General features: G+C 42.9%; 1 protein-coding gene across 6 annotated transcripts in view; it reads left to right on the top strand.

Annotated features, from left to right (window-relative positions):
- The window catches only part of RGL1 (ral guanine nucleotide dissociation stimulator like 1), a gene marked incomplete at both ends in the record, with an annotated part of 177,216 nt that overhangs the window by 136,857 nt on the left and 15,499 nt on the right, over nucleotides 1-24,860 (top strand). For 4 of the 6 annotated variants that reach the window (XM_079698317.1, XM_079698315.1, XM_079698312.1 and 1 more), the window contains 9 exons: nucleotides 707-831; nucleotides 2,230-2,445; nucleotides 6,408-6,511; nucleotides 9,629-9,713; nucleotides 14,892-14,981; nucleotides 17,403-17,489; nucleotides 18,809-18,841; nucleotides 21,111-21,232; nucleotides 23,913-24,002. In XM_079698317.1, the coding sequence (XP_079554443.1) occupies nucleotides 707-831; nucleotides 2,230-2,445; nucleotides 6,408-6,511; nucleotides 9,629-9,713; nucleotides 14,892-14,981; nucleotides 17,403-17,489; nucleotides 18,809-18,841; nucleotides 21,111-21,232; nucleotides 23,913-24,002 (952 nt within the window). The remainder of the gene's footprint in view (nucleotides 1-706; nucleotides 832-2,229; nucleotides 2,446-6,407; nucleotides 6,512-9,628; nucleotides 9,714-14,891; nucleotides 14,982-17,402; nucleotides 17,490-18,808; nucleotides 18,842-21,110; nucleotides 21,233-23,912; nucleotides 24,003-24,860) is intronic. The other 2 variants (XM_079698316.1, XM_079698314.1) reach the window with 2 other exon arrangements.

Genomic DNA, 24,860 nt, shown 5'->3' with positions numbered 1-24,860 from the left:
AGTTTCAATTTCATTACTTGTGATTGGTCTGTTTATATTTTCTATTTCTTCCTGGTTCAGTCTTGGAAGGTTATACCTTTCTAAAAATTTGTCCATTTCTTCCAGGTTGTCCATTTTATTGGCATAGAGTTGCTTGTAGTAGTCTCATGCATACTTAATTTTAGGTGGAAGTTGAAAGCTAATCCTAACATTTTGAGGATTCTAAGGACTTGAGAATTCTGAGGACTTCATCAGCATTTCTGACACCAGAATGGCCTGGCCTGCCTTCATGCCCATTCCTTCCAGGCTTCTGATTATAAATGGCCCAGTAATTAAGAACTGAATAGTTGGGGTTTAGGAAGTAGTTGGATTAGTGCTTGAGCTGATCAGAGGGTTTGAGGGAGCCCCCAAATGAGGGTGACCCCCTGAATGTAGCCCAGCTTTGTTTCTCTAGACTTTGCCTAACCTGGCTCTGTCCTTGGCCGAGGAACCAGTGGTTTGTCTAGGTGACAACATGAGGCCTCTGAGCTTAATAACGCATCTAGGAACAAGCAGAGACTGGAAAAACCTCCATTTCACTCAGGTTTATTGTCCTTGCTGTTCTCTCCCTGTGGGTTTTCTAAAGGAGCAGCTCTTTTCTTCCTAAATTAAAAAAGTCCTGTTGGACTCTGTAAACAAGGTTGTATACAGCAGCACCAAATTACTAATTTTTTTCCACCGTTAACAGATGGGTTTCCCAACACCATCTCCTTCAGCCTGGAAGAGGAAGAGGAACTGGAGGGCGGCGGGTCTGCAGAGTTCACGTGCTTCTCAGAAGATCTCGTGGCCGAGCAGCTGACCTACATGGATGCAGTACGTCTTCTCTTTGTGCCTCCGATGTGCTTCTACTTAGAATGTGGGGAGTGACAGTACTGGTGGCCCCGGGTCACGTGATTTAAGTCTTTCCAAATCCCCGAGAGAGGCTTTGCCTGTAAATGCAGAGTGAAGATGTGATTTGAATCCATCATCTGAATAATTCAGGCCTAAGCTCTTCTTACAATTCTGGGAGAAGGTGCTTTTTACTTGGCACTCAATACCCAAAGGGAAATAAGAATTCTAATTCTAGGGAAACAAAAATCTATCCTGTTCCATGGGTATTTCTCTCCCTTTAGACTCATGAATATTTCAAGATCCAAACTGTTTATTTGGAGGATTGTAAAGGGGTCAAAGTATAAGTTAGGATAAAATAAATTCACTGAATCCACATGTGACTATATCTGGCAGCTCATTTCCACATGTGCTTCCTGGTCTTTTGAAGTTTGGATATTTTTGTTAGCTGTACATATTTGGTTTCATCAGCCACGTTTCATAGCTCAGTGTTAGCTGGTTAAAGAAAAAAGGGCTGTTATCAATGATCACAATGGTTTTTAGCTCTTCCACACTTAGCACTTTAGAGGAAGCAGCATAGAGTTTCCATCTAGTTAACATGCAAATAGATTCTCAGAAGTAAATCAGATAGTCTATATAAAGTAAATCTTGGTGTTCTCTCTTTTACACAAGCCCTTGCACATCCTGTATTGAAATTGTTGTACAAATGAGAATCAGATTTGTTCAACAAATTTGTTGTTGTTTCACACACTGATAGCAGAAGAGAAAGATGGAAGACTTCATTGGCTATGACTTTTAGGCAAAGACCTGGAAACCAGGCTTTAAATCCCTCCTTCTTCCTTTTACTGTGTGATGTTGAATAGTTTTTGCTTTTGTATGTTTCTTAGTTTCTTCATTTTAAATAATGGGGAATAGAATAGTGACATTGATGAGTGTCACAGGTACTGCACTTCTGTGAATCACTTTTCAGGTGGTCATTCATATGCATTATACACAGTTCATGATCATGAGTGTCCAGGATGTACCATGGATATGATTTTGAGGTCAGAATAATCTTAACCACTTGTTTTTGATTAGTAGTACAGATTTTTACCTGGCTTTCCTTCCAAGATAGAAAAGTCAAAATGTTTTTGGACATTTAAATTTTCTTTTGGTCATCGTGTTCCATTTGTTCAGTTGAGCAGATTTAGAAGGAACATGTGGGGCTTTTCTGATCAGTTAATGTATTAATTATTTACTTTTTTCTATTGAAATGAACACCATGAGGCAAATCAAGTAGAAAAGGGTTATTTGTCCATTCACAAAGTACCAACTTACAGATGACATGCTTTGCCATATGAAATGTGTGTGTTGTCCTTAAAGTCAATTCCTCTTTTATTCTAGCAACTATTCAAGAAAGTAGTGCCTCACCACTGCCTGGGCTGCATTTGGTCTCGAAGGGACAAGAAGGAAAACAAACACTTGGCTCCTACGATCCGTGCTACCATCTCTCAGTTTAATACCCTCACCAAATGCGTTGTCAGCACCATTCTGGGGGGCAAAGAACTCAAAACTCAGCAGAGAGCCAAAATCATCGAGAAGTGGATTAACATTGCTCATGTAATTGTCTTTTTAAAAATATTCTTTGGGTTTAGTAGATATGGGAGATTATGCCATCACTCTGATGTTTCCATTTGGTTGAAAAGCAGCCAAAAGACCATATGTGAGGGCCCATTGGGTTTTTTTTTTTTTAACATCTTTATTGGAATATAATTGCTTTACAATGGTTTGTTAGTTTCTGCTTTATAACAAAGTGAATCAGCTATACGTATACATATATCCCCATATCCCCTCCCTCTTGCATCTCCCTCCCACCCTCCCTATCCCACCACTCTAGGTGGTCACAAAGCACCGAGCTGATCTCCCTGTGCTATGCAGCTGCTTCCCACTAGCTATCTATTTTACGTTTGGTAGTGTATATAAGTCCATGCCACTCTCTCCTTTCGTCCCAGCTTACCCTTCCCCCTCCCCGTGTCCTCAAGTCCATTCTCTATGTCCACGTCTTTATTCCTGTCCTGCCGCTAGGTTCTTCAGAACCATTTATTTTGAGTATAGTTTTTAGTATAGTTTTATACTATTTTAGTATAGTTTTTTTGTCCTTCCAAAGTAAGAAAAAAGTTGGCTTTCTTAACGTGGGAGTTTATTTATTTTTCCTCTTTAAAAAATTCGTCCCTTGCTCACTTCTTTCTGCTCATGGGCCCCTTCCGGGTGCAATGGAATGTCTGCTTTTTCACAGACTGAGTGTTGGTTCTGCCCCGTGTTCAGTAAATATCAACTGGTGGCCTCAGTGTCAAATGGACTGCTCTGACAATGCAGAAGGATTATCTCGCACCCTTCCAGTACCTGGAAGCATTCTATTTTCTGCAGACTTGAAGAGCCAGTACCTTCTTAGGATCTCGAATCTCTTTTCTAAAAGACTGAAATATACAGATTTCACATTAATCAAGGGCTTTCCTGAGGGCTTTATATCTGAAGTTGGAGGGGCAGAGTCTATTCCTAGGCCTGAATTACATTCTGCTGGGTGTCAGTCCAGTCTATTGGATCAACTGCTTCCATGCCATATGACCTTGACCTTCATTTATCAGCATCTTATTTCATGAGTGAGGAAAGGTGAACAGTATTCAGTCAGTCACCACATATTTCATGAGCCCCTAAATGCTTCAGAGCTACAATTTTATGTACTTTGGGGACATAGATAAGCTAAACACAATTAATTTGATCCTACAGGAGCCTATAGTCAAACAAGGAAGCTAAGATATACAGCAATTATCTCAGCCTGGGCTGAAGAAGAGTAGGGCCGTATGACATAAGTGCTGCAAAAGTGGAGGAGCGAGAAATCACTTCTGACTGGGGTGATCCAGGAAGGTTTCATGGGTAGGATGACATTTGAATTTATCTTTGAATAATTGATAGGATTTGGGGTATTTGAAGATTTGGGAAGATTTTTTTTTTTCTCAGCAGAAGAAATTACATCAGCAAGAGCTATGTAATTAACAACAATTTTGACAAATAATTATTATGTAAATATACTCTGTTCTGAGCTATATGGGTCAATCCTAACCAAAACACATTTTGTTTTCTACCCCATTGTATATTTTTCTCATCAAGCCCCTATCTGTGGGCATAAGGCTTAAACTTACACATTTTCTCTCTCTCTCTTTTTTTCACATTCTCTTTTGTGGTCTTTGATTAAATAGTAAAGCCATAATTGTGCCAGAGAATTTGCTTTATTTTGAGTCTGTAGGTGGTCTAATACCACAGACTTTTTAGTACATGGAAAAATACTATATAGAAAAAACAAAAAAATATCTTATGCAACTTTGACTTCTCCTATTCTGAATTGAGGTTATTTATCAACAAGTAAGAGCTACAAAAGAAGTTCTGATAGAGCATGGAATTTCTCTGTCTTCTTAGACTGATAAGAAAAAATATTTTTTGGCCACAAATGCCATATCATTTATAGTCATCTAAATGTCTCAAAAGAAAATAGTCTATCTACTTTTAATCTATTCAACTGCTTAGAAAATCTGTAGCAAGCATGTAGCATCTGTATATGTGACAGGGTGACTCAAACAATGACTTTGGCCCATATAAATACCAATCGTGTATTTATGTGATAATAAGAAATACAAGTTGTATAATTTGAGGTATATTCCAAATCCCATAGCACCTGCTTAAAAGCCAAAGGTCCTTAACTCTTGGTGATGCAGTTTCCCAGTGTGGAGCATGCTGTGTCCCTTGAAATTGTGTAGGTAACTTAATAAAATAACAAGACTCACAGGTGGTTTCCAGCTGAGATTTATTTTACTTTTCCTGGATTAATCACAGTCATTTTCTATTGAGAGGATGTTTGAAAAAATGATAATTTTACATGCAGAAAATATTTCTGACCTAATATGACTGTATTTTCTTGGACTGGCCTTACTGCTACATTTTTACTTTTGTATCACCTCTCCTCAAAGATCGTTCCTTTTCTAGAAATGGGGCCAGATGCCCCTTGTACTCCTTTAAACCCTTAGCTTAAGCCTCTTTCTGAATAATGTGTTCCATATGTTTATCACAATTTGCATGAAATATCTGGGCCTGAGTTCCTTTATTTATTGCAAGTTTCCTGATTTTTAGAACATAACTTTTGGATTCTGAACCTTTGTTGAACCATGCTGTCATGGGCTTGGTTTCCAGACTGACTGTAATTCAGAGCGCGAGCTTTCTCTCTCTCTTTAGCTTTCTCTCTCTCTTTAGCTTTCTCTCTCTTTCTTTTTAAATAAAGGGAAAGCATTGAGGCGTTTAAAAAGAGTGGGCATGACTTTTGTAAAGAACTTTGGCATTTACTCTAAGAAAATGTTGTGGGGTTTGTTTGGCGTAGTAATTTTAAGTAGCCAGATTTGGGTGTGCCAAGTTAGAGAATGCCACTTTTCCTTCACAGTCAGGACTTGCGTGACTTCATGAAGTGATCTTTCAAGCAACGTGCATTTATGCCCAACCACTCTGGGACCTCTTGCCCCAGATATTCTGCACGAAGCCAAGCCCGTGTCCACACAGTGTACTCGATAGTCAACAGTGGATGTAGTACACTCCCCCATATGCCTGCACATGGAGCATCTCCTTGGACATAAGGCACAGTCCACTCTCTCGAGGCTGCCACCTGCCCCCTTCCGGCCGCAAATGGGACCCTCTCCCTGACTGTTTTGCTGTCCCCTGCCATTCATTCAGCAGGACTTTGACTTCAGGGTCGCTGCCTGCTGATGCTACAGACTCTGAATGGTAGCTGAAGTTTCAGGATCAGGCAGTCTTTCTCCTTCCCCAGAAAATGACATCCAGAGTGTTTCCTGTTCTCTTTCTATTTTGTTTTAAAACGCTGCCAAAGTGAATTTTATTTTAAAAGCCCAAGTTATTTTGGAACCATTGTAAGTACCAAGGTGTTTCTGAATGTTTATGATTGTGGCACAAGCCGATTTGAAACCGAATGGATGTGTATAAAAATATTCCCTCTTGGCTAAGAACATAAAAGCCGAAGTTCAACTTGTGGTGAGTTTTTATTGCCAAGGTATATACCCCTCTCTGGACAAGGGTTGGTCATGAGATGTTTGATAGCATCTGACCTCGAAGCAGCTGCTGCCCGGTTCACTTTGTGGATCTGAAGGATACAGTCATCTTTCATGTGTATTTTTAGGGCATATGTGTGCTTTCTTCAGAAGAAAGTTTGCTTTCTCTAGCAAAGCTCTGTAGACTCACCTCCACTGGTGTTTTTACTGGGAAAGCTGGAAACTATAAAACTGTAACAACAGCACAGAAAATATATTAAAGGGAAAAAAACAAGTGTTCAGGGCCAAAATCTGTAAAGTGTTTCAGTGGCTGGGGTGGGAGCAAAGGAGCCACTTTTTGATGTTCAGTATTTATACAGCCGCCTATTTAGTGGTAAGAGTTCATGGCAGCTGTGATACCTCTAAAACAGGAAACCACCAACTCACTGTTTTATTGATATTTAAATGCCTTGTATGTTTTAATCACTCTCCCTACAGGAATGTAGAATCCTGAAGAATTTTTCCTCCTTGAGGGCCATCGTTTCAGCACTGCAGTCCAATTCCATCTATCGGTTAAAAAAGACTTGGGCTGCGGTCCCAAAGTAAGTTCCCAAGTGTCTGCTCTGCTTTCTTTGGCTGGGCTGATTAGTTGCTGCATAAATGGTGTGGGTCCTCATTTTCAAAGCTCATATTATATAACTAGAGAAACATCTTTGAAAGCCTCTGTGTGTTCCAGGCAGGGTGTGTTTTACACATCATCATGAATGAGTTTTGAGGCAGGGCTGCTACAGAAATCAAACTCACTGTCAAAGGGTGCCAAAGCCAAGATGATTGGCTTTGGGGATGATTTTAAGGATGTGCATATTATCTGGGCTTTGAGGGATAAGGTTGTGGAGTGATGAAGTTACAGCAATTTGCCATTAGTTCTGGTTATTTTTCAGCCACATTCCAAAGCCCTAAGCTGTTCCAAGCTGTGAGGGATAGTGTGTGCAGATAGGACATTAGTTCTTGCTATTCAACAAGAATCCATTTAGTTTGTTTCTGCTTCCGCCTAGTAAAAGCTATCTTAGCGATGTTAAAAACCTCTAAGTATTCCTTCCTAGGTACCTGACTAAAAATGATTAACTGCCCACATTCTGTATTGTGTTTTTCTTCATATTTCTCGCCGTAACCTTTGGAACAATGAACAATTGTGGCCTTCCTTATTGTTTCACTGTCGCTCTCGCCCCCACGTCCAGAGCTTCACTGAACTCTAGACCAGAGGGCTTTTTGCAAAGGAGGGAAGAGGGAGTGAGGAGGCAGTTCTGGTCCCCCATGAGAACAGATTTAGACGCTGGGGCATGTGTCGTGACTACAAACTAGGTCAGCTACTTTCAACAAAGTCTCTCTCGGTTTGCACTAATCAAGAAGTCAGGCCATAACAGGGAAGGATGCGTGAACTGTTTATAACCTATATTGTACGCAGCACAGTCTATACTGTGTGCAGTGCAGTCTATGCCGTGTGAGGCACTGTCAGTTCCAGTCGGGAGACAGGCCAGCTTGCTCCCCAGGCAGGCCTGCCTTGTGGATCTGGTGGGCTCTGTCCTTAGAGTGGAAGGTCTAGGTACTCAATTTCATCAACTCACTCAGAGCTGGTTAAGCCTGAAGGGACTGACACTATCCAAACTCAACAGGGATCCAGATTGGTAGACCAGAGTTTCATAGATTTATGCTGAAAAACGGGTCCCAGAGTGTTCAACCTACTGATAAGCTCACATTCTCTATCAGAGGAAAGTCTGCTTAGGGGAAGTCACATTATTTATTATATAATTCTTTGATGGGTTTTGAAGCAGGTGATCATATTGCCTGCTGTTATAGATCTGCAGACGCCTCAGCCACTTGGACTCCAGAGCTCGTGTTCTGTTATCTATCAGGAGAAAAAGTGGCAGATAGGCTTTTCAAAGTCCAGTGCAGTTTTCTTGATGACCACTCTTTTCTTGGGTTCTTTCTCCTCTTCATTAGTTTGAATGAAGAAGGTGACTCTGTGTGATAGAGAGATTAGTTAATTGATTTTCCTCTGCACAGGAGTCTTAGGAAAGATAAGGATCATATAAAATCATTAGATGTTAGGCCCTGGCGAAATATGATGGGAAAATCGGATGCGTACAGCGTCCCCATCCTCAGCACCCCAGCCCCGCTCCTCCCCCTCATCACTGCCCCTCAACTCTGGTATCAGCAACAACGGGATGGTCAGGGGCTAAAATGAAGTCTTGCCCCAATGCACCCTTCTCTGGTGGCAGTGAAAGGTAATCCTATCTTTCCTTGGTGGTTGATAAGTAGAACGCTATGGAAAGTCATTTAGCCAGGCAAAGATTTCTACCATAGCAAATCTGAGGCTAAAACACAAGTAAAAAAATTAGTGGACTTGTTTCTTAATCTCCTTGGTTACCATATGAGAAAGTCCATTCTTCCAGCTGGCTTTTGTATTTAAGAAACACCACAAAACAAACCTCAAAGCCCTATTCTGTACAACATGGGTGTCTGGTTTGTGTCTTCATTGGTTGGTGGGTTCATATTTTAGCAGGGCTGCTGGAGAAGTATCACAGTTCCTGAGAGAAGCCACTTGCATATCAGCTCTGTATAGTTTCTATTGCTAAATTCAAGGAACATGGTTGAGAGATTTTATTCGGTTATTACTTTCCTGATAACCCTTTATGTTAATAACTTTCAGTGGAAGAGAAGACATCTATTTCCTTCTGTTTATTTAGGCCCACATGCAATTAAGTTCTTAATGATTTTTTCCAAAACATAAATAGCTTTAATGGTTTTCTTAATTCTAAGAGTAATACTACACTCATTGTAAGACACACAAATTCTTAGTAATGGCTTTCTCATAATAATGAAAGTGTTGCATATAGAATGACATTGCCTCTGTTAATTCTTTGCCTGCAGGTCATCCTCTCAGTAACCCTGGAGGGGTGTAGAGAAAAGCGCGAGGCCCATGGAGATATAGTGTACCAGGGAGGGGCAAGGGAGGAGTAGGTGCTTTACATGTGTGATCCTGGTGACCTTCACGGCCATCCTGCGATGGGGCTGTCGCGGTTGCCATAGTGCAGATAAGAAAACTGAAGCTCAGGAAAGTTGAGCAACTTGTCTAAGATCACTTAGGGAGTGAGTGGCCGAGTTGGGATTGGAACCCACCCCCTCTGACTCCAGAGCCCGTTCTGGAGATGGTTCTACCATCTCCAGTAGATGGTTCCACCATCTACTCTGACTCTGAGAGGTTCAGGAAATTTGGGTTCTGTACTGCAGCTCTCGGCAGCTAGTAGTGGAAGCTCAGACAAATCCCCAACCCCAGCATCTTCATCTCTCAAATGAGGGGACTGGCCAAGAAGAGTTCTCAGGTCCTGTAGGGCTGTGGGTGTGTTGCTAAGAGAGAATTTTTTTTAACTTGCCGAACAGAACATGTCCCAATTAGACAACTTAATACCCCAGTTTAACAATCTTTTTTTATGATTATAACATGCATGGTTAGAAAATATCCCTCTCTTCACACAGGTGATCATGTCTACCTGTAAAAAAAAAAAAAAAAAGCCACCCTGCATGGGAAAGGTCATTGGCTTTGTCTGTGCTCACGTAGCCCTCCCCTCTGTAGCCAGAGGTACTGAGGGCATCTGGGCCCAAGGTGTTGGACTTTTACTAATCTTCATTTGTTAATGTTTTCTTCATCCCTTTTGTAGGGACCGAATGCTGATGTTTGAAGAACTTTCAGACATCTTCTCAGACCATAATAACCACCTGACCAGCCGGGAGCTGCTGATGAAGGTGAGGGCGCTGGGTCATACTGTGCTGACCACTCTGGCATCTGTTCAACGGAAGGGTAGCTTGAGGGCTCCTTGGATGCCTGCAGTCCCTTGAGAGAGGCTACAGGGACTGGAAGGCAGGACTTTTGGTTTTTATGCCAAATCGAAGAAGCCTGAGGCTGAGAAAATTCAAAGTCCAACTCCTCAGCTTCACTGCGATGCAACCAGATTGTGAAACTTGCGTTGCTGCCTGTAGCTCCTCAACAAGCTGCCCTGGAAACACTGAGTGCTGGCAGTGAGGTGGGTGAGAGAGCCTGGAATATCCTTCTCAGCAAAGCAGCTTCTAGAAGGACAGGGGCCAAGCCTGCAATTCTACAGCCTTTATTTGCACTAAATTGCGCAGCCTGTCCGTCAGCAGTGTTTATCGAACACCAGATGAGTGCTGGCTTCTGAAGGGCAGGCTAGGTAAAGCTACAGCTCAGTTCATTTTCTTTCTCTAGATGTTTGTTAAACATCTAATATTTGTAAAGCATCTGACTGGCCTCTGAGAGTATGAAGAAGATGAACACAGACCCTGTTTTCAGGAACTCACCTGCTGGTGGGTGGATATAGACACTAAACAAGAACCGGTAGTCAAAGAAAGGTACAATGATAGGTTGTGAGCAATCATCAGAGGGGAACATGGACCAGATATTATCTTCACGGCCTCTCTATAAAGTAGATTTTATCCTCCTCATATTTCAGCTAGCCAAGCCTCAGAGAGGTAAGGAACATACCCGAAGTCCCACACCTGGTAGGTGGTGGAGCTAGAATGTGAGTCCAGCCTGGTGAGACTCTAAAGCCAGTGCTTTCATCACTTAGGCATAAAACTATTTCTTTTGACCACTTGGAAGTAGGAGGCAGGGTATGTCAGGTGAAACTTCATGGAGAAGGAAAATAAGTTGGTCATTCAGTTAATCCTGATTGGGCATTCACTGTGTGCGGGGTGAGGGAGGTACAGCCGTTCTGAAGGCAGCCTCCAACCTTTAGGAGACTGCAGTCTCATGGGGGAGGCAAAGTGGGCAATTATGAAAAAAAAACCCAAAACCAAAAATAAGAACAAAAAAACTATGATATGTGCTACCATAGGGGGAAGCCCTGAACTGGGCTGTTAGAACAGAGGACCCTTGTCCTCAGTCCCCTTTTCTGTGAATTGGAGATGATAATAGTACTATTTAGTCTACTGATCTCATGGAATTGTTCTGAAGATTGACTAAGGAAATATTTGAAAGCCATGTGCAAATGTCAATTTTTTTTTAGTATTTGGCAAGCTATCTACATGTGAAACCAAAGTATGCATAACAAATGAAAATGAAAAAAGTATAAGTGATACATGTAAGCTTACAGTAGACACCTGGAGTAGGAATGAAAGTCAAGTGGGGGTGGGGTTACTTAGAAAAGGCATCAGTTGATAACTGTTAGGTTGGTCATTCCTGTAAGAGCATCTGTTACGGTCTTCTTGACTCTTCTCCTCCTAAGTCCTGTTCCTCTTCCTTCATGTCTCAGTGAGGACTACATTTCTGTGTGAATCCTTCCTTGACACCCTCAGGTCTGATTAGGCCCCTTCCCATGTCCTCCAGAAGCCCATCATTCCTCTGTCCTAACACTTATCATATGCTCCATTAGAATCGCTTGTGCATTTCACCTGTCTCCCTGCTGGCCTGTAAACCTCTTGCAGGCAGGGACTTTTTCACTGTTATGTCTCTAATGCCTAACACATTGGGCATGTAGCAAGTGTTCAGAAACTGACATCCATTGATGGACCTCCTAATTCACAGGACTTTAACAACTTGCCCACTCTTAGCCCTTCCTGGCGTAGATGATGTGAGCAGGGCAGGGTGGCTGCTGTCTGACTTTGGATTCGGCTCACCTGATGAACTGCACACTAAACAATGCTTGGCTTGCTGAGGTCGTGTTATTCCCTGCTTCACATCCCCTTGGATTTGCAGACTTTAAATGGAAACTCATCTGGCTGGAAGGAGATGGCTTAGTGGTCTCCCTGTCAGTAATACAAAGCTAGACTAATTGGAGCCACACATTCAAATCCCAATAGCTCTGAGTCATCCTTCCAAAGCAGATAAATCAAATACTGTGCAGCTCATTGCCTGGTGGCCGTCTTCTGGCTGAAACCTTAGAAGCAGAGCTATATCTAGACATTAAATGTCCCATAAACCTTTCTGAAATGTAGAAGTTTACCTCGGTGCTCTAGGTTAAATTTCTTATACGTGGCTGGAATCCCAAAGATGAAAAACTTGGCTATGAATTCATGTGGTCTGCGTATTATCATTAATGATAGTGGAATGTTTTGGGCAGGTCATACGTCTGTGTGGGTCCCTTTCCAGTCATCTTTGTTTATTATTCTTCATACTAAGTATATAATTCTGGATGTTAATTCTCAGCACAGTTGTAACGAAGTGTAGGTACTTTGGTTTTCAGATGAACCATGGCTGGTCTCTGTTTTTAATATGCTACTCCTGGACTTAAACTGGCTTGTGGTTGGGTAATCCTAGTCGTGAATGACCTATCTTCTCTTCTGCTTCTGGACAGATGTAAGGTGCTCCCTCTATAATACTACGGCTGAGGCAACATCAGAATTAGCAAAAATCTGTGGTTTTCCTTTTAATTGTTGGAGACAAATGTTTTTATTATACTCAGAGATTATCTTTTTTTTTTTTTTTTTGCGGTACACGGGCCTCTCACTGTTGTGGCCTCTCCCGTTGTGGAGCACAGGCTCCGGACACGCAGGCTCAGTGGCCATGGCTCACGAGCCGAGCCGCTCCGCGGCATGTGGGATCTTTCCGAACTGGGGCACGAACCCGTGTCCTCTGCATCAACAGGCGGAATCTCAACCACTGCGCCACCAGGGAAGCCCTCATTGTGGTTTTGACTTGCATTTTCCTAATAACTAGTAATGTTGAACATATTTCATGTGCTAATTGGCCATTTGCACATCTTCTTTGGAGAAATGGGCAGAACACCTAAATAGACATTTCTCCAAAGAAGACATACAGATGGCCAAGGAGCACATGAAAAGCTGCTCAACATCACTAATTATTAGAGAAATGCAAATCAAAACTACAATGAGGTATCACCTCACACCAGTTAGAATGGGCATCATCAGAAAATCTACAAACAACAAATGCTGGAGAGGGTGTGGAGAAAAGGGAATCCTCTTGCACTGTTGGTGGGAGTGTAAATGAATACAGCCACTATGGAGAACAGTATGGAGGTTCCTTAAAAAACTAAAAATAGAACTACTATATGACCCAGCAATCCCACTACTGGGCATATACCCAGAGAAGACCATAATTCAAAAGGATCCATGCACCCCAGTATTCATCACAGCACTATTTATAATAGCCAGGACATGGAACCAACCTAAATATCCATCGACAGATGAATGGATAAAGAAGATGTGGCACGTATATGCAATGGAATATTACTCAGCCATAAAAAGGAGCGAAATTGGGTCATTTGTAGAGATGTGGGTGGACCTAGTGACTGTCATACAGAGTGAAGTAAGTCAGAAAGAGAAAAACAAATATCGTATATTAATGCATATATGTGGAATCTAGAAAAATGGTATCGATGATCTTATTTACAAAGCAGAAATAGAGACACAGACTTAGAGAACAAATGTATGGACACCAAGGGGGGAAAGCTGGTGGCGGAGGGTGGTGGTGGTGTGATGAATAGGGAGATTGGGATTGACATGTATACACTAACATGTATAAAATAGGTAACTAATAAGAACCCGCTGTATAAAAAAATAAATAAAACAAAATTCCAAAAAAACAAAAATTATCAATAGTTTGGGAGGACTCAACCACCCAGCACAGGAAGTGGCACATTTCAGGACACTTTCATTCATCCCCAGGAAAAACTGTAAGCAGGGGATCATTAAATGATACCTCTTCTTATTATCATTTGTAATGGGGAGACTGAAAGGTAGTGAGTCACTATGGATTCTGTCCCCAGTGATGTACCTCAACCTGGTGAATGATACAAGATTCTGATGTCGCACTGTCATTGGAAAGGCTAAGTCACTGGAAAAGATTCCCTCGTAGTCGTACAGTAGTGAAAAGTCACATGCTATGGTCATATAATAAACCCAGGGAGAACTGACTAAGGGAAAACCAATGCAGTTATGCACTACTGAATTGTGAAATTTGCCTCCCATTCATGCAGTTCCTGGAAAATGAGAACTTAACAAGACCCCAAAACCACAAAACCAAAAACACTTTATGTTCAGTCAGCAAACTGGAGATTAGTCATTATGTAGAAGAGTTTGTTGTCACAACAGATGGGAGGAGAGAAAGGGTAGCCATCTGTCCTCAGGTGCCAGGAGGAAAGATCGATTTGTAGGAGTTCCAAACCTGAGAGGCAACTTGGGAGGATGGACTGGGGGAGAAAAAGGGGAGAAAAATGTATGAAGGTCTGGCTTTCATAGATCAGTGCTGGACTTCCTCAGAAAACTTCTGGTATAAAAAGTTTCATTTAGCTAAGAAATACCACAGAAATAGTCCCTTTTCTTTCACAGAATGCTGGCACATGCCTTTCAGCCCAAAATCAAGAAATCATAAAATTTACAGAGGAAGAGATCTTCATTTCCAGGATGTGTGATTACTTCAAGTGAAATTTGGGATGTGTAAAAATTGTCTCCAGTTCCGGGAATTGCCTGCCTTGTATTAATGATTGATTTTATAACCAAATCAGGGGCTCTTCTTACAAAATAGGGGGAAAACAGGATAAGCCGTGGCCACCAGGCACTCTCAAGAATAGATGGCTCGGGCTTCCCTGGTGGCGCAGTGGTTGAGAGTCCGCCTGCCGATGCAGGGAACACGGGTTCGTGCCCCGCTCTGGGAAGATCCCACATGCCGCGGAGCGGCTAGGCCCGTGAGCCATGGCCGCGGAGCCTGTGCTCCACAACGGGAGAGGCCACAACAGTGAGAGGCCCGCGTACCGGAAAAAAAAAAAAAAAAAAGAATAGATGGCTCAACCACTGGCTAGCCAAGTGTTTGCATAATAGTCCAGAGCCTGCTGGAGGCCTCTTCACTTTGCATGGCGTCCAGATAGTTGTGCAGAGGTTCCGCCCCAGAAACTAGGTGCCCCTTCACTTGCCCCTGTATCACTTTCCTCTGTGTGTGCTTCTGTTTCTTAGGAAGGAACCTCAAAATTTGCAAACCTGGACAGCAGCGTGAAGGAAAACCAGAAGCGCACTCAGAGGCGGCTTCAGCTCCAGAAGGACATGGTATGTATGGCCCTGGGTCTCCCTGAGGGCCCACCAGAGAGCGGCCCTATGTCAGGGGCTGGGCTCCTGCATGGCCCTGGACCCTCTAGTCTGCAGGGTGCCCCTGCCCTCAAAGAAGTTCTCCATTCTTTACCTCATCTGTTCTCAGCAGCCGTGGGAGGTCTGAAGCTATTTTCACTCCCACTCGACCCAGCAGGAAATAAACACTGAAAGTCGCAAATCACATTGTTTTCTGGAACATTTTTATTTTCTGGAAGTGAGGGAAAGTCTGCGGCAGGTAGACTTCTGTCCCTTTTGCTGTCTTCTTTATCCACTCCTGTACTTAGGAGCTACCGCGACCTTGGTCTTGAGACCCCTGGGCTTCAGTTCCCCGACGGGAATGCCTACTGTAGCCAGCTTGGAACACACGGTGGCCCAGGACCTGAGTGCCGGGGAGAGAGAGTGTCAGCTTCCAGGAGGACTTGGTCCTTGTACTCGGAGATCTTTTCATTCGTTCCAAATCCTCTAGTCATTTTCTGGCTCTCGTCACTAACCCCAAGTACTAGCCAAATCTTTCTAGTTTTTCAGGACTCAAAGGAACGTGATACCTCCCTCTTTAAGACTGAAAGGTAGTTCTTGACATCATTGGCTTTATTTTTAACACTCTCCTAACTTTTAGCATAGAAGGGGAAAGCCAGAGAGAGGAGAATGGAGACTGACAAGCTCAAAATACTCTCATCCCTGCTTTGAGAAGATTTTCTCCTTCTTTGGAAGGCTGGGCATAAATCAGAAATGTTGGTTTTGAGTGATGGGAGTCTTCTGTAACATAAAGCCTGTAAAGCGTTCACAGCACTTCAGACTTTTTTGGTGGTTCAAAGACAAGTTAAAAATAGCCGTTAAAAAAAGAGAGATTATTTTAGTTCAGGATGAGACCTTGTACACATGATAGGGAAGGACACACTGCAGCTGACAGAGAGTTCCTGAAGGACAAAACCCTGCCTGGAGTGAACCTCGAGGAGCAGCTCTGGCTGAGGAAACAGCCAGCTGCACACACATCAGGCAGCCTTGTTTTGCCCTGGTGGAGACTTTGTTTTCTTGCCAGAATTTCCATAAGTGCCTCAATGGACTGTAGGATGAGGTGTCCATGGAAGCCCCTTTTTATCTTCTCTTCAGAGTGGTTAGTGCCTCTGTGCCCTTATGGAGAATAGGGATGATTTCAAAGGAAATTTGGTGAAATTAATATAGTATGTATATACCTGCAGTGGAAGTGCTTCTACCTTTATTTCTGAGGGAAATTTTTTTAAAATAAACTTTTTATTTTAGAATTTAGAGAAGAGTTCCAGATAATACATAGAGTTTCTATGGATCCCTCCCCATCCCCCTCCACCTCCCCACCTGCCCACCCATCGACATTTGCTGTAACCGTGGCATATCTGTCAATACTAAGAAACCGACCTGGGCATACTGCTGTTAACTGAAACCCAGACTTGACTTGGATTTCACCAGTTTTCCATGAGCATCCTCGTTCTGTTCCAGGATCCAACCCAGGGCACCCCACTGCATTTAGTTGCCACCCTAGTACCCTCTGCTGTGTGACAGTTTCTGAGCCTTTCCTTGTTTGTCATTACCTGACAATCTTCAGGAAGACTGTTCTAGTATCCTTAGAATGTCCCACAACCAGGGGGCGTCTGTTGTTTTTCTAGTGATTAGACTGAGGTCACGGGTTTGGGGAAGAATATCACAGATGTGAAGTGTCTTCTCATCGTATCAAGGAGTGAATGACATCAGCGTGACATCTGATGTCACTGGTGATATTAGCCTTCATCACTTGGTTATGGTAGAGTTCGGCAGGTTTTCTACTTTAAAGGGACTATTTTTCCCTTTCCTTCCTGTATTCTTCAGAACCGAGTCACCAAGCCACTTTACTAGTGACACCCCGTCCTCCTGCGGTCACACTTCTCCAGTGGGCAGCAGCCCAATCCTCTACCAATGGTGAGACCATCCCTCCCAGGGCCATTCTGAACCACCGGGAGTGTCCACATGCTGTGAAAGAGAGCAGAGGTCCCTCTGACCTGAGCCTAAGCAATGTGTAAACCCCACTGTGAACACACTTGAACCATCTCCTGGCTTTGAGGCTTGGTTTTCATGACTTTGAAAGTTACCTTGGTGATAGAGTTCCTGACCTATTTGTGTAGGGATTTTTAAAAATCTCACTCATGTAGGTTAGCACTAGTGGCCTTAAATTAGGCCTTGAATGGTCCTTAATTATTCTCCAAATGCTGTCGAGGATCACCTAGCCATTCGAAGACTGCTGCTTCCATCTGCAAATGGGCACGTTGCTGACTGTAGTGGGCCACAGGTCCATTTGGTCCAGTGTGGAGGTTATTGAAACCCTGAACTTTCAATAACAGCGAAGATGGTTTTACTGTGCTTGTTCTTCAGGGTGTGATGCAGGGAACTGTGCCCTACCTGGGCACCTTCCTGACTGACCTGACCATGCTTGACACTGCCCTTCAGGACTACATCGAGGTGAGTTCCAGGCTGATGGTGCAGGTGGATCGGCAGCCTTCTCGTTGGTTACCCAAGAGAGAAATACACCTTTGTTTGTACCTATTGAGGGCTTTTTATGAACGTGGCATTGTGCTAGATGCTATGAGGAATACGAAGATGAGTGACACCAGCAGTGGCTCACAATCTAGTGGAAGGGATATATCAAAGCAGGCAGTGATGGACAGAAATAGTAAGAATTCAAACAGAAATGCAAAGAGAGAAGAGGACAGGCCACGATCAATTCCCTGTGAGGGGAGGTCATGGCAGATCCTTAGGAAGGAGTGGGTTTGAGCAAAGACCGAGGTGCTGGGTGAGACTTTGGCAGGTGGAGCTGAGGGGATAGGGTACCCTTACATTCTACCTGCTGGGGTAGGGAGTCAGTCAAGCTTGTGGATTTTTAAGAATCACTTTATTGTTTCAGATTATTACCTTCTCTCTCTCTCTCAGAATGGGGAAAGAAGTGAAACAAGCTACTTGTTAGTAACAGTAATACAGTAGAATATTACATGGAGAAGAGATTGGATATTTGAAATGAAATTTAAGGATTTCCTGTATATTTAATTTTATCTCACCTTCCTGGTTATCACATGCAGTCAGTCAGTCCGCTTTTACTCTATCACAATTAGAAGGAGTGGCAATTATCTTGCAAATTCCCACCTCCAAGGTCGTCGTAAATGTTGTGGACATACTCCCTCAGAGAGAGATGCTCCCCGTCTCTTCACATCCTCTGCCTCAGCTTATCTCAGGAAACACTCATCAGTATTGGGGAATTTGGGGGGAGTGACCAATGATTCAGAAGTTAAATTCAGCCTACTGAGAATAGGAGCTGGGACGATGGAGAATTGAAACTTAACTTTGGTGATGATGTTGTGTAGAAGTTTGATAGACTTCTTTTGATAAAACATTGACAATTTGGTTTCCAGTATGAGTCGATGACCATCTGTTTTTGTTGCTTTTGGTAAAGAAAAAAAAGTGTAACAGAACATTCACTCAAGCTTTTGTCTTTACTGTCTCTGCAAATGTATTTGGATTCTGTGTTGTAAAGCCTTTATCATTACTGTTTTAGTTTCAGACATCTTAAGAGAAGGCTGTCTGCCAATCCTGTCCTATTATAATTAAAAGAATGTTTTTCTTTAAGTGAATGATGCTTCTTTTCCTCCTTTGTAGCCATAATTACAGTGTCATGAATAATTGTGACTTTATTATCCCTTTGAGCTATTTTAACAAAAACCTAGAACAAATAAGGCTGAGTTTCAAAGTAGCTTGGTTTGTCATTCATTTTAAAAAATTTCTTGCAGGGTGGGCTGATAAACTTTGAGAAGAGGAGAAGGGTAAGTAGGGGTCTTGGCTGTGGTTTTCCATTTTACTTCATCTGGGCATGAAAAAAATTAGAGGAGTGGAGACTTAAATTTTTTGCAGAGGCAGAAAAAAATGAGCATTTATTGAAAATTTATCAGATGTCATTGTCCTTGGCATGTTGTTATGTGGTATTGCCCAAGAGCCCTGTGGGGTAGGTTTTATCATCCTCAATTCAAGGGTGAGGAAACCAGGATGCAGAGAGAATGCAGAGAGATGAAGTAACTTGACCAGAGTCACCGGGTAGCACAGCCAGTGTTCAAATGCTGTCCTGTCTCTCCTGAGCCCGCATTTCTTCCTTTACTCCCTCATCATCTCCTTCTTTACAATCAGCTTCAGCAATAACAGGTCCATTCTATTAAGGAGAAAGGGTTTCATAAGAGTATATGTTATGGAAGGATTAATAAAGATGGTTAGCTCCTGTAGGCCTATTGAAGAGAGGAAAGGAAACGGTCTTCATTGTTACATGTGGATAATTATTCTTTTCCTTTCCTGTCAGCATAGGAAGGGGTGTGCAACATCAATTTGAAATTTTTCTGTGCAGAGTAGAAGAGTTCCACACTGCATGAAAAAAGATAAAACAGAGCTTTGAAAATTCGCTATGGGCTTAGTGTTTTTTATTTTTTTTAATTTATTTTTTTATTTTATTTTATTTATTTATTTATTTTTGCGGTACACGGGCCTCTCACTGCTGTGGCCTCTCCTGTTGCGGAGCACAGGCTCCGGACGCACAGGATCAGGGGCCATGGCTCACGGGCCCAGCCGCTCCGCGGCATGTGGGATCCTCCCGGACCGGGGCACGAACCCGCGTCCCCTGCATCGGCAGGCAGACTCTCAACCACTGCGCCACCAGGGAAGCCCCGTAGTGTTTTTTAAAATGGTGTATTTAAACAATTCCAAGGAGTATGAGTGAGCAAAATAATAACTTCACCCCATAGTAACTCTCATTGTTCTTTACTTATTCATTCATTCTTTCACCCCACAAACGTTGACTGCAGACCTAACAGGGGTCGGGCAGTGTGATAGGTTTAGGGGTTGCAGCAGAAAAAGCCCAGAGCTCCCTGCCCGCATAAAGTTCACAGTCAAGGAGGAAAGTAGACCAACAGGCAGTTACAATGCAGCCTGATAAGGGCTTGTGAGCAGAAGTAGTGGGTATTATAGGAGCACATGGGTGGGGCATCTAGCCCCAACTTGTGGGGTCAGAGAAACTTCCAGGAGGAAATGACATTGCAGTTAAAACCAAAGTTTTAGGAGCTGACCAGGCTGAACTCATAAATAACAAGATATACTACCCTAGACGAATGTAAGCCTTCTGTCCCTGGTAGCGTTTGATGATAAATGTTCCTTGGATACTGAGACCAAGGGTGGAGGTCACTGGATGGGAAGTTGACACCTACGGAATCTGCCAGCTGTTGAGCTGCTTCTGTACTGTAACATTAAAACAAATTCAGCTATTGCCTCCACAGTTACCCATCTCTGTCCTTTCACTTCAAAATAACCCTGGATGGTAATCTCTTTCCTTTTAAGACTAGCATGTTAAACTTTTGGAAAGTTTGAGTGTAAAACCTAAAGCTAAAGCTTATATCCATTGCTGACTTTAAAAAAAATCTTTCTTGAAACATCTAAAGAAGTATAAATAATTTTGGACATAATTATACACTTGCTTCTCTTGTGAGCTTTAAAAGACTGAGTTAAATGATTTACTGGAGTAGTAAAAACCCAAGGATTCAGGAAATCTAAACATTCCAGTTTATGAGGCCCTAGACTGTTTAGATATTCAGCCCTACCAAAACTTATTTATTGAGGGGTAAGGGTTGAAGAAGATGGGGGTGGGGAACTTGTGGGCTTCCTGACTTAGAGTAATTATTTTCCTTATCTTTTAGGAAGTAGAATTTTTAAATACATTTTAGAAGGACTCAGGCTTAAAAAATAACTTTTCTGTCTCAAGAATGGAGATGGAAAAGAGAAAAAGGAAGTCACTATGACCTTAAGGTAGTACCTAGTTTGGTTCGCTTTGGTAGCTTGTTTTATTCACATAAATTGCTTTTTTCAAGGAGAAAGAAGGATTGACCACTAAAGCATGCAAAGGCACCAGTGAGTCAGAGTTACAAGCAGTACTTTAGAATCTTCCTAGATGAATCTGTCCATCATTTATCCTACTGTGGTGTTTTTTCATGTTGAAAAGATGTATATTTGGTTGGCCTTTTAATTCACTCTTTCTCTTTGGTGCTCTGTCTGCTTTAGGAATTTGAAGTGATTGCCCAAATCAAGCTCTTACAGTCCGCCTGCAACAGCTATTGTATGACCCCAGATCCAAAGTTCATCCAGTGGTTCCAGAGGCAGCAGCTCCTAACAGAGGAGGAGAGGTAGGCGGACACATTGCCCATCAGGGTGGAGCTGTGGTGTTGGCCAGAGGAATACTGCATCTGGTTCCTCATTTGGCTGTTTATTCAACAACTATTTAGCAAGCAGCTCCAAGGTTCCAGATCCTCGGTTTTCAAAGGTTAATGGTATAGCAGGAAAAACTGAACTGATGGCATCAGAAAATGTGCTTTCAGATTCTTGCTCTACCATTTATTTATCTTTGTCACCTTGAACAAGTCACTTATTCTTCCTGATCTTCAGGATGCTTACTATAAAATGTTTCTTTGAGAAGATTAAATGTAATCATATTTGAGACAGCAACGTTACCATGTTTGTCACTATCAGTAATTGGTACTAGCTTTGAGGGAGCTTTCAAGTGGGGAGGAGAGACAGACTCATGAAGAATTGAAATACAATGGGTAATCAAAGTGCTGCAGGACCCAGAGGCAGGAACAGTTCACTTGGCCAAGGAAGAGTGGGGGGAGGGAAGATAACGTGAAGGCATTAACATTTGGGCTGGGCTGTGAAAGAAAGAAAAGATTTCACCAGGAGAACTGGAGAAGAACATTCCAGACAGAGAGAAGAACGTGAGCAAAGGCCTGGTGGCCTGACAAGCTTGGCATTTGGAAGAACAATTGAACTCTGGTTGGTTCACAAGGGACGGGTGTCAAAATAGAGGTTGACGAGCTTGGAAAGGTACATTAACTCCAGTGCCTTGAATGTTGGCCCAGCAGGTAGGGGTGTGTAGCCTTTACCCTGTAGTTCAGAGGATTAGAGTTCACAGGCCATATCCATCCTACCTCCTGTTTTTACATTTTTAAATGGTTGAAAAAGAAACGAAGAGGAATGTTGTGACGTGAGGCAGTTATTTGAAATTAAAATTTTAATATCCATTAATAAAGTTGTACTGGAACACAACCCATTCATTTCCTTCTTATTTATGGCTGCTTTCGTGCTTTAAAGACAGAATTGAGTAGTTGCAACAGCGACTCGCCCTGTACAGAAAATATTTGCTGACTTTTGCTGTAGACTAGGGGATTTCCTTGAAAGTTTATCATCAGGGAGGGTGAAGTTGACAGCAAAATAAGTATTTTGCCAATGAGGAAATTGAGGTTTAGAGAAGTGTTATAACTAGTCAGTGATAGAGTTTGGAATCAAACTCAGGTCTGCCTGACTCTAAGCCTAAGCTCTGAAGGTGGTTATATAATGTTGGACAGGTCATGTAAACTCTGGAAGCCTGTTTCCTCATTTGAAAGACAGATGATTTCTGAGGTCCTTTTAAATCTCAGAATGGGTTGGTCCTATTACATTAAAACCTTTGATTCAAGAAAAAAAAAACTTTAATTCAGAGTACTCATCAGTTAATGAGATTTTTTTCTTTGCTAGGTAGAAAACAAAACAGTTACTGCCTCTCTTTACATTTTCTGGTCTGATGATCAGTGTGTATGAACTTCCTCACTCTGTGGATATCCTTCTCATGTATGGAACATACACACCATGGCTGGTGGTTTGGATCAAAAAGTTCAGGCTCAGAATATCAGCTATGGAATTGACTTTTTCTTTTTTTTTTTTTTTTGCGGTACGCGGGCCTCTCACTGTTGTGGCCTCTCCCACTGCAGAGCACAGGCTGCGGACGCGCAGGCTCAGCGGCCATGGCTCACGGGCCCAGCCGCTCCGCGGCATGTGGGATCTTCCCGGACCGGGGCACGAACCCGTGTCCCCTGCATCAGCAGGCGGACTCTCAACAACTGCGCCACCAGGGAAGCCCTGGAATTGACTTTTTAATGATTAAAGGAATCTTGTTAAACATATCCCATTTTTCTCTTGCTGTTTATAAAACCCCTACGGCTTAAGTTAACATTTAAATAATTCCCATCTCAATGAATACTTCTGCTTGACCAACTCCCTGGATACATCTTTAGGTTTAAAAAAAAGTACATGTAATAAGCAACTTACCAAGCTAATATTCACCACTTAACCTTCCTCACCTACCGAGAATCAAGTACATATCCTAGGTAGAGCTACAAGCTTCATAAAAGACATTTCAAGGCAGATATAAATTCTTCTTGTGCCTGTGGAAGTTATATCTGCCTGGCATATAGATGTCTGAATCTGGAGCATTTTTAATTTAGGAGGTTTTGTCAATTAGAAATCATCTTTATATATTTTTATCAATAATATAACTGCCTATGTCTATTTACTGAAGATTAGATCATTTACAAATGTCTCTTCTTTCATTTCCCTTAGATAAACAGTAAGTTGAGCATGTGCATGGGCACGCAAGCGTGCACACACACACACACACACACAGTAATGGGAGGGAGGTGGGAGAGAAGAAATGATTCTTCCCCTGGCCCAGCAGTGGGTTGAGAACAATCAGGAAAACCAGAAAGGAGTCAGCTTTTGATGCTGCCAGAGCAGGCAAATTCATGTGTTTGAGGCATGCAAAACGAAACAGCCTCAATCTGTACACCAGTAGGGGGGGTTTGAGGAGGGATGTGTCAATTTGTAAAATCTGGTCATTAAGTCAGTACCCTCTGACATTTGCCATAGAACAACATGGTGCATATCTTTACTTTGAATAATCAGAGCCTACCTCTCAAAGGAAGCCAGTGAGTCACGTGGGTTTACATCTGTTCACCTCCCAGGCTCTGGCCTCACCAGCTCCCCTCTCTCCCCCAGCTACGCCCTCTCCTGTGAGATCGAAGCTGCTGCCGATGCCAGTGCCACCTCTCCCAAACCTCGGAAGAGCATGGTGAAGAGGCTTAGCCTGTGAGTGCCACCCTGGGGTCCTGGGGCCCCAAGGGGGTCCTGTCTGAGTCAGGAGGGGAAGGATATTCAACAAAGTTCCCCTGAGCCAATTCACTCACTCATTAAATAGTTTATCTTTCTATCATGAATTCAATAGGTTTTCTAAATCCACTCATTCTTCCCCAGTGTTCCCTCTGGTCTGAACCATCGTCATCTCCTGCCTGGAGCACTCCAGCAACATCCTTACCGGCCCCACCCTTGCTCCAGCAATCTGTTCTCCACCCAGTAGTCTGGTCATGTGTTAAAATGTACACCAGATTACATGGCTTCCTTGCTTTACAACTTCTGATGGTCTTATTTTAAGGTAGTCCCGAACTCCTTATCCTGTTTCACTAGGTCCAGCGTGATCTTCCCCTACTCTTCTTACCCGCTTCCTCTTGTCCGACACGCCCCCTTGTTCACCAGGATCCAGGCTCACCTGTCTCCCAGCCATCCTTCAACCACACCAGGCTCGTTCCGCGCTAGATGCACCAGGTGTTTGCACTAGATGTCCCTGTGGCCTGGCGTGTGCTCTCTCTGGGGCTCGCTCCTTCAGATGTCGGCAAAACCATTACCTCCTGAGAGAGCATCCTGTCTAATGTTGCCGTCTGCCCAGTCAGTCCCAATCATACGGGCTGTCACCTTCATTGGAATGTAAGCCACCTGAGAGCAGGAACCTTGTGCATTGTACTCATGGCTGTTTGCCCAGCTCAGTGCCAGCCATAGCTAACTTCGTAACGCCTTGTCTCCCTTTGAGTACAATCCAAAGTCTTTACAGTGGCCCTCAAGACCCTTCAAGACCTGCAGTACCAACCGAACCCCATCTGCCCGTCCCATCCC

Source organism: Hyperoodon ampullatus (genome assembly GCF_949752795.1).
Source record: "Hyperoodon ampullatus genome assembly, chromosome: 2".
NCBI lineage: Eukaryota > Metazoa > Chordata > Mammalia > Artiodactyla > Ziphiidae > Hyperoodon > Hyperoodon ampullatus.
The sequence above is the reverse complement of the archived record's forward strand: the minus strand, read 5'-3'. Positions and strand labels throughout refer to the sequence as shown.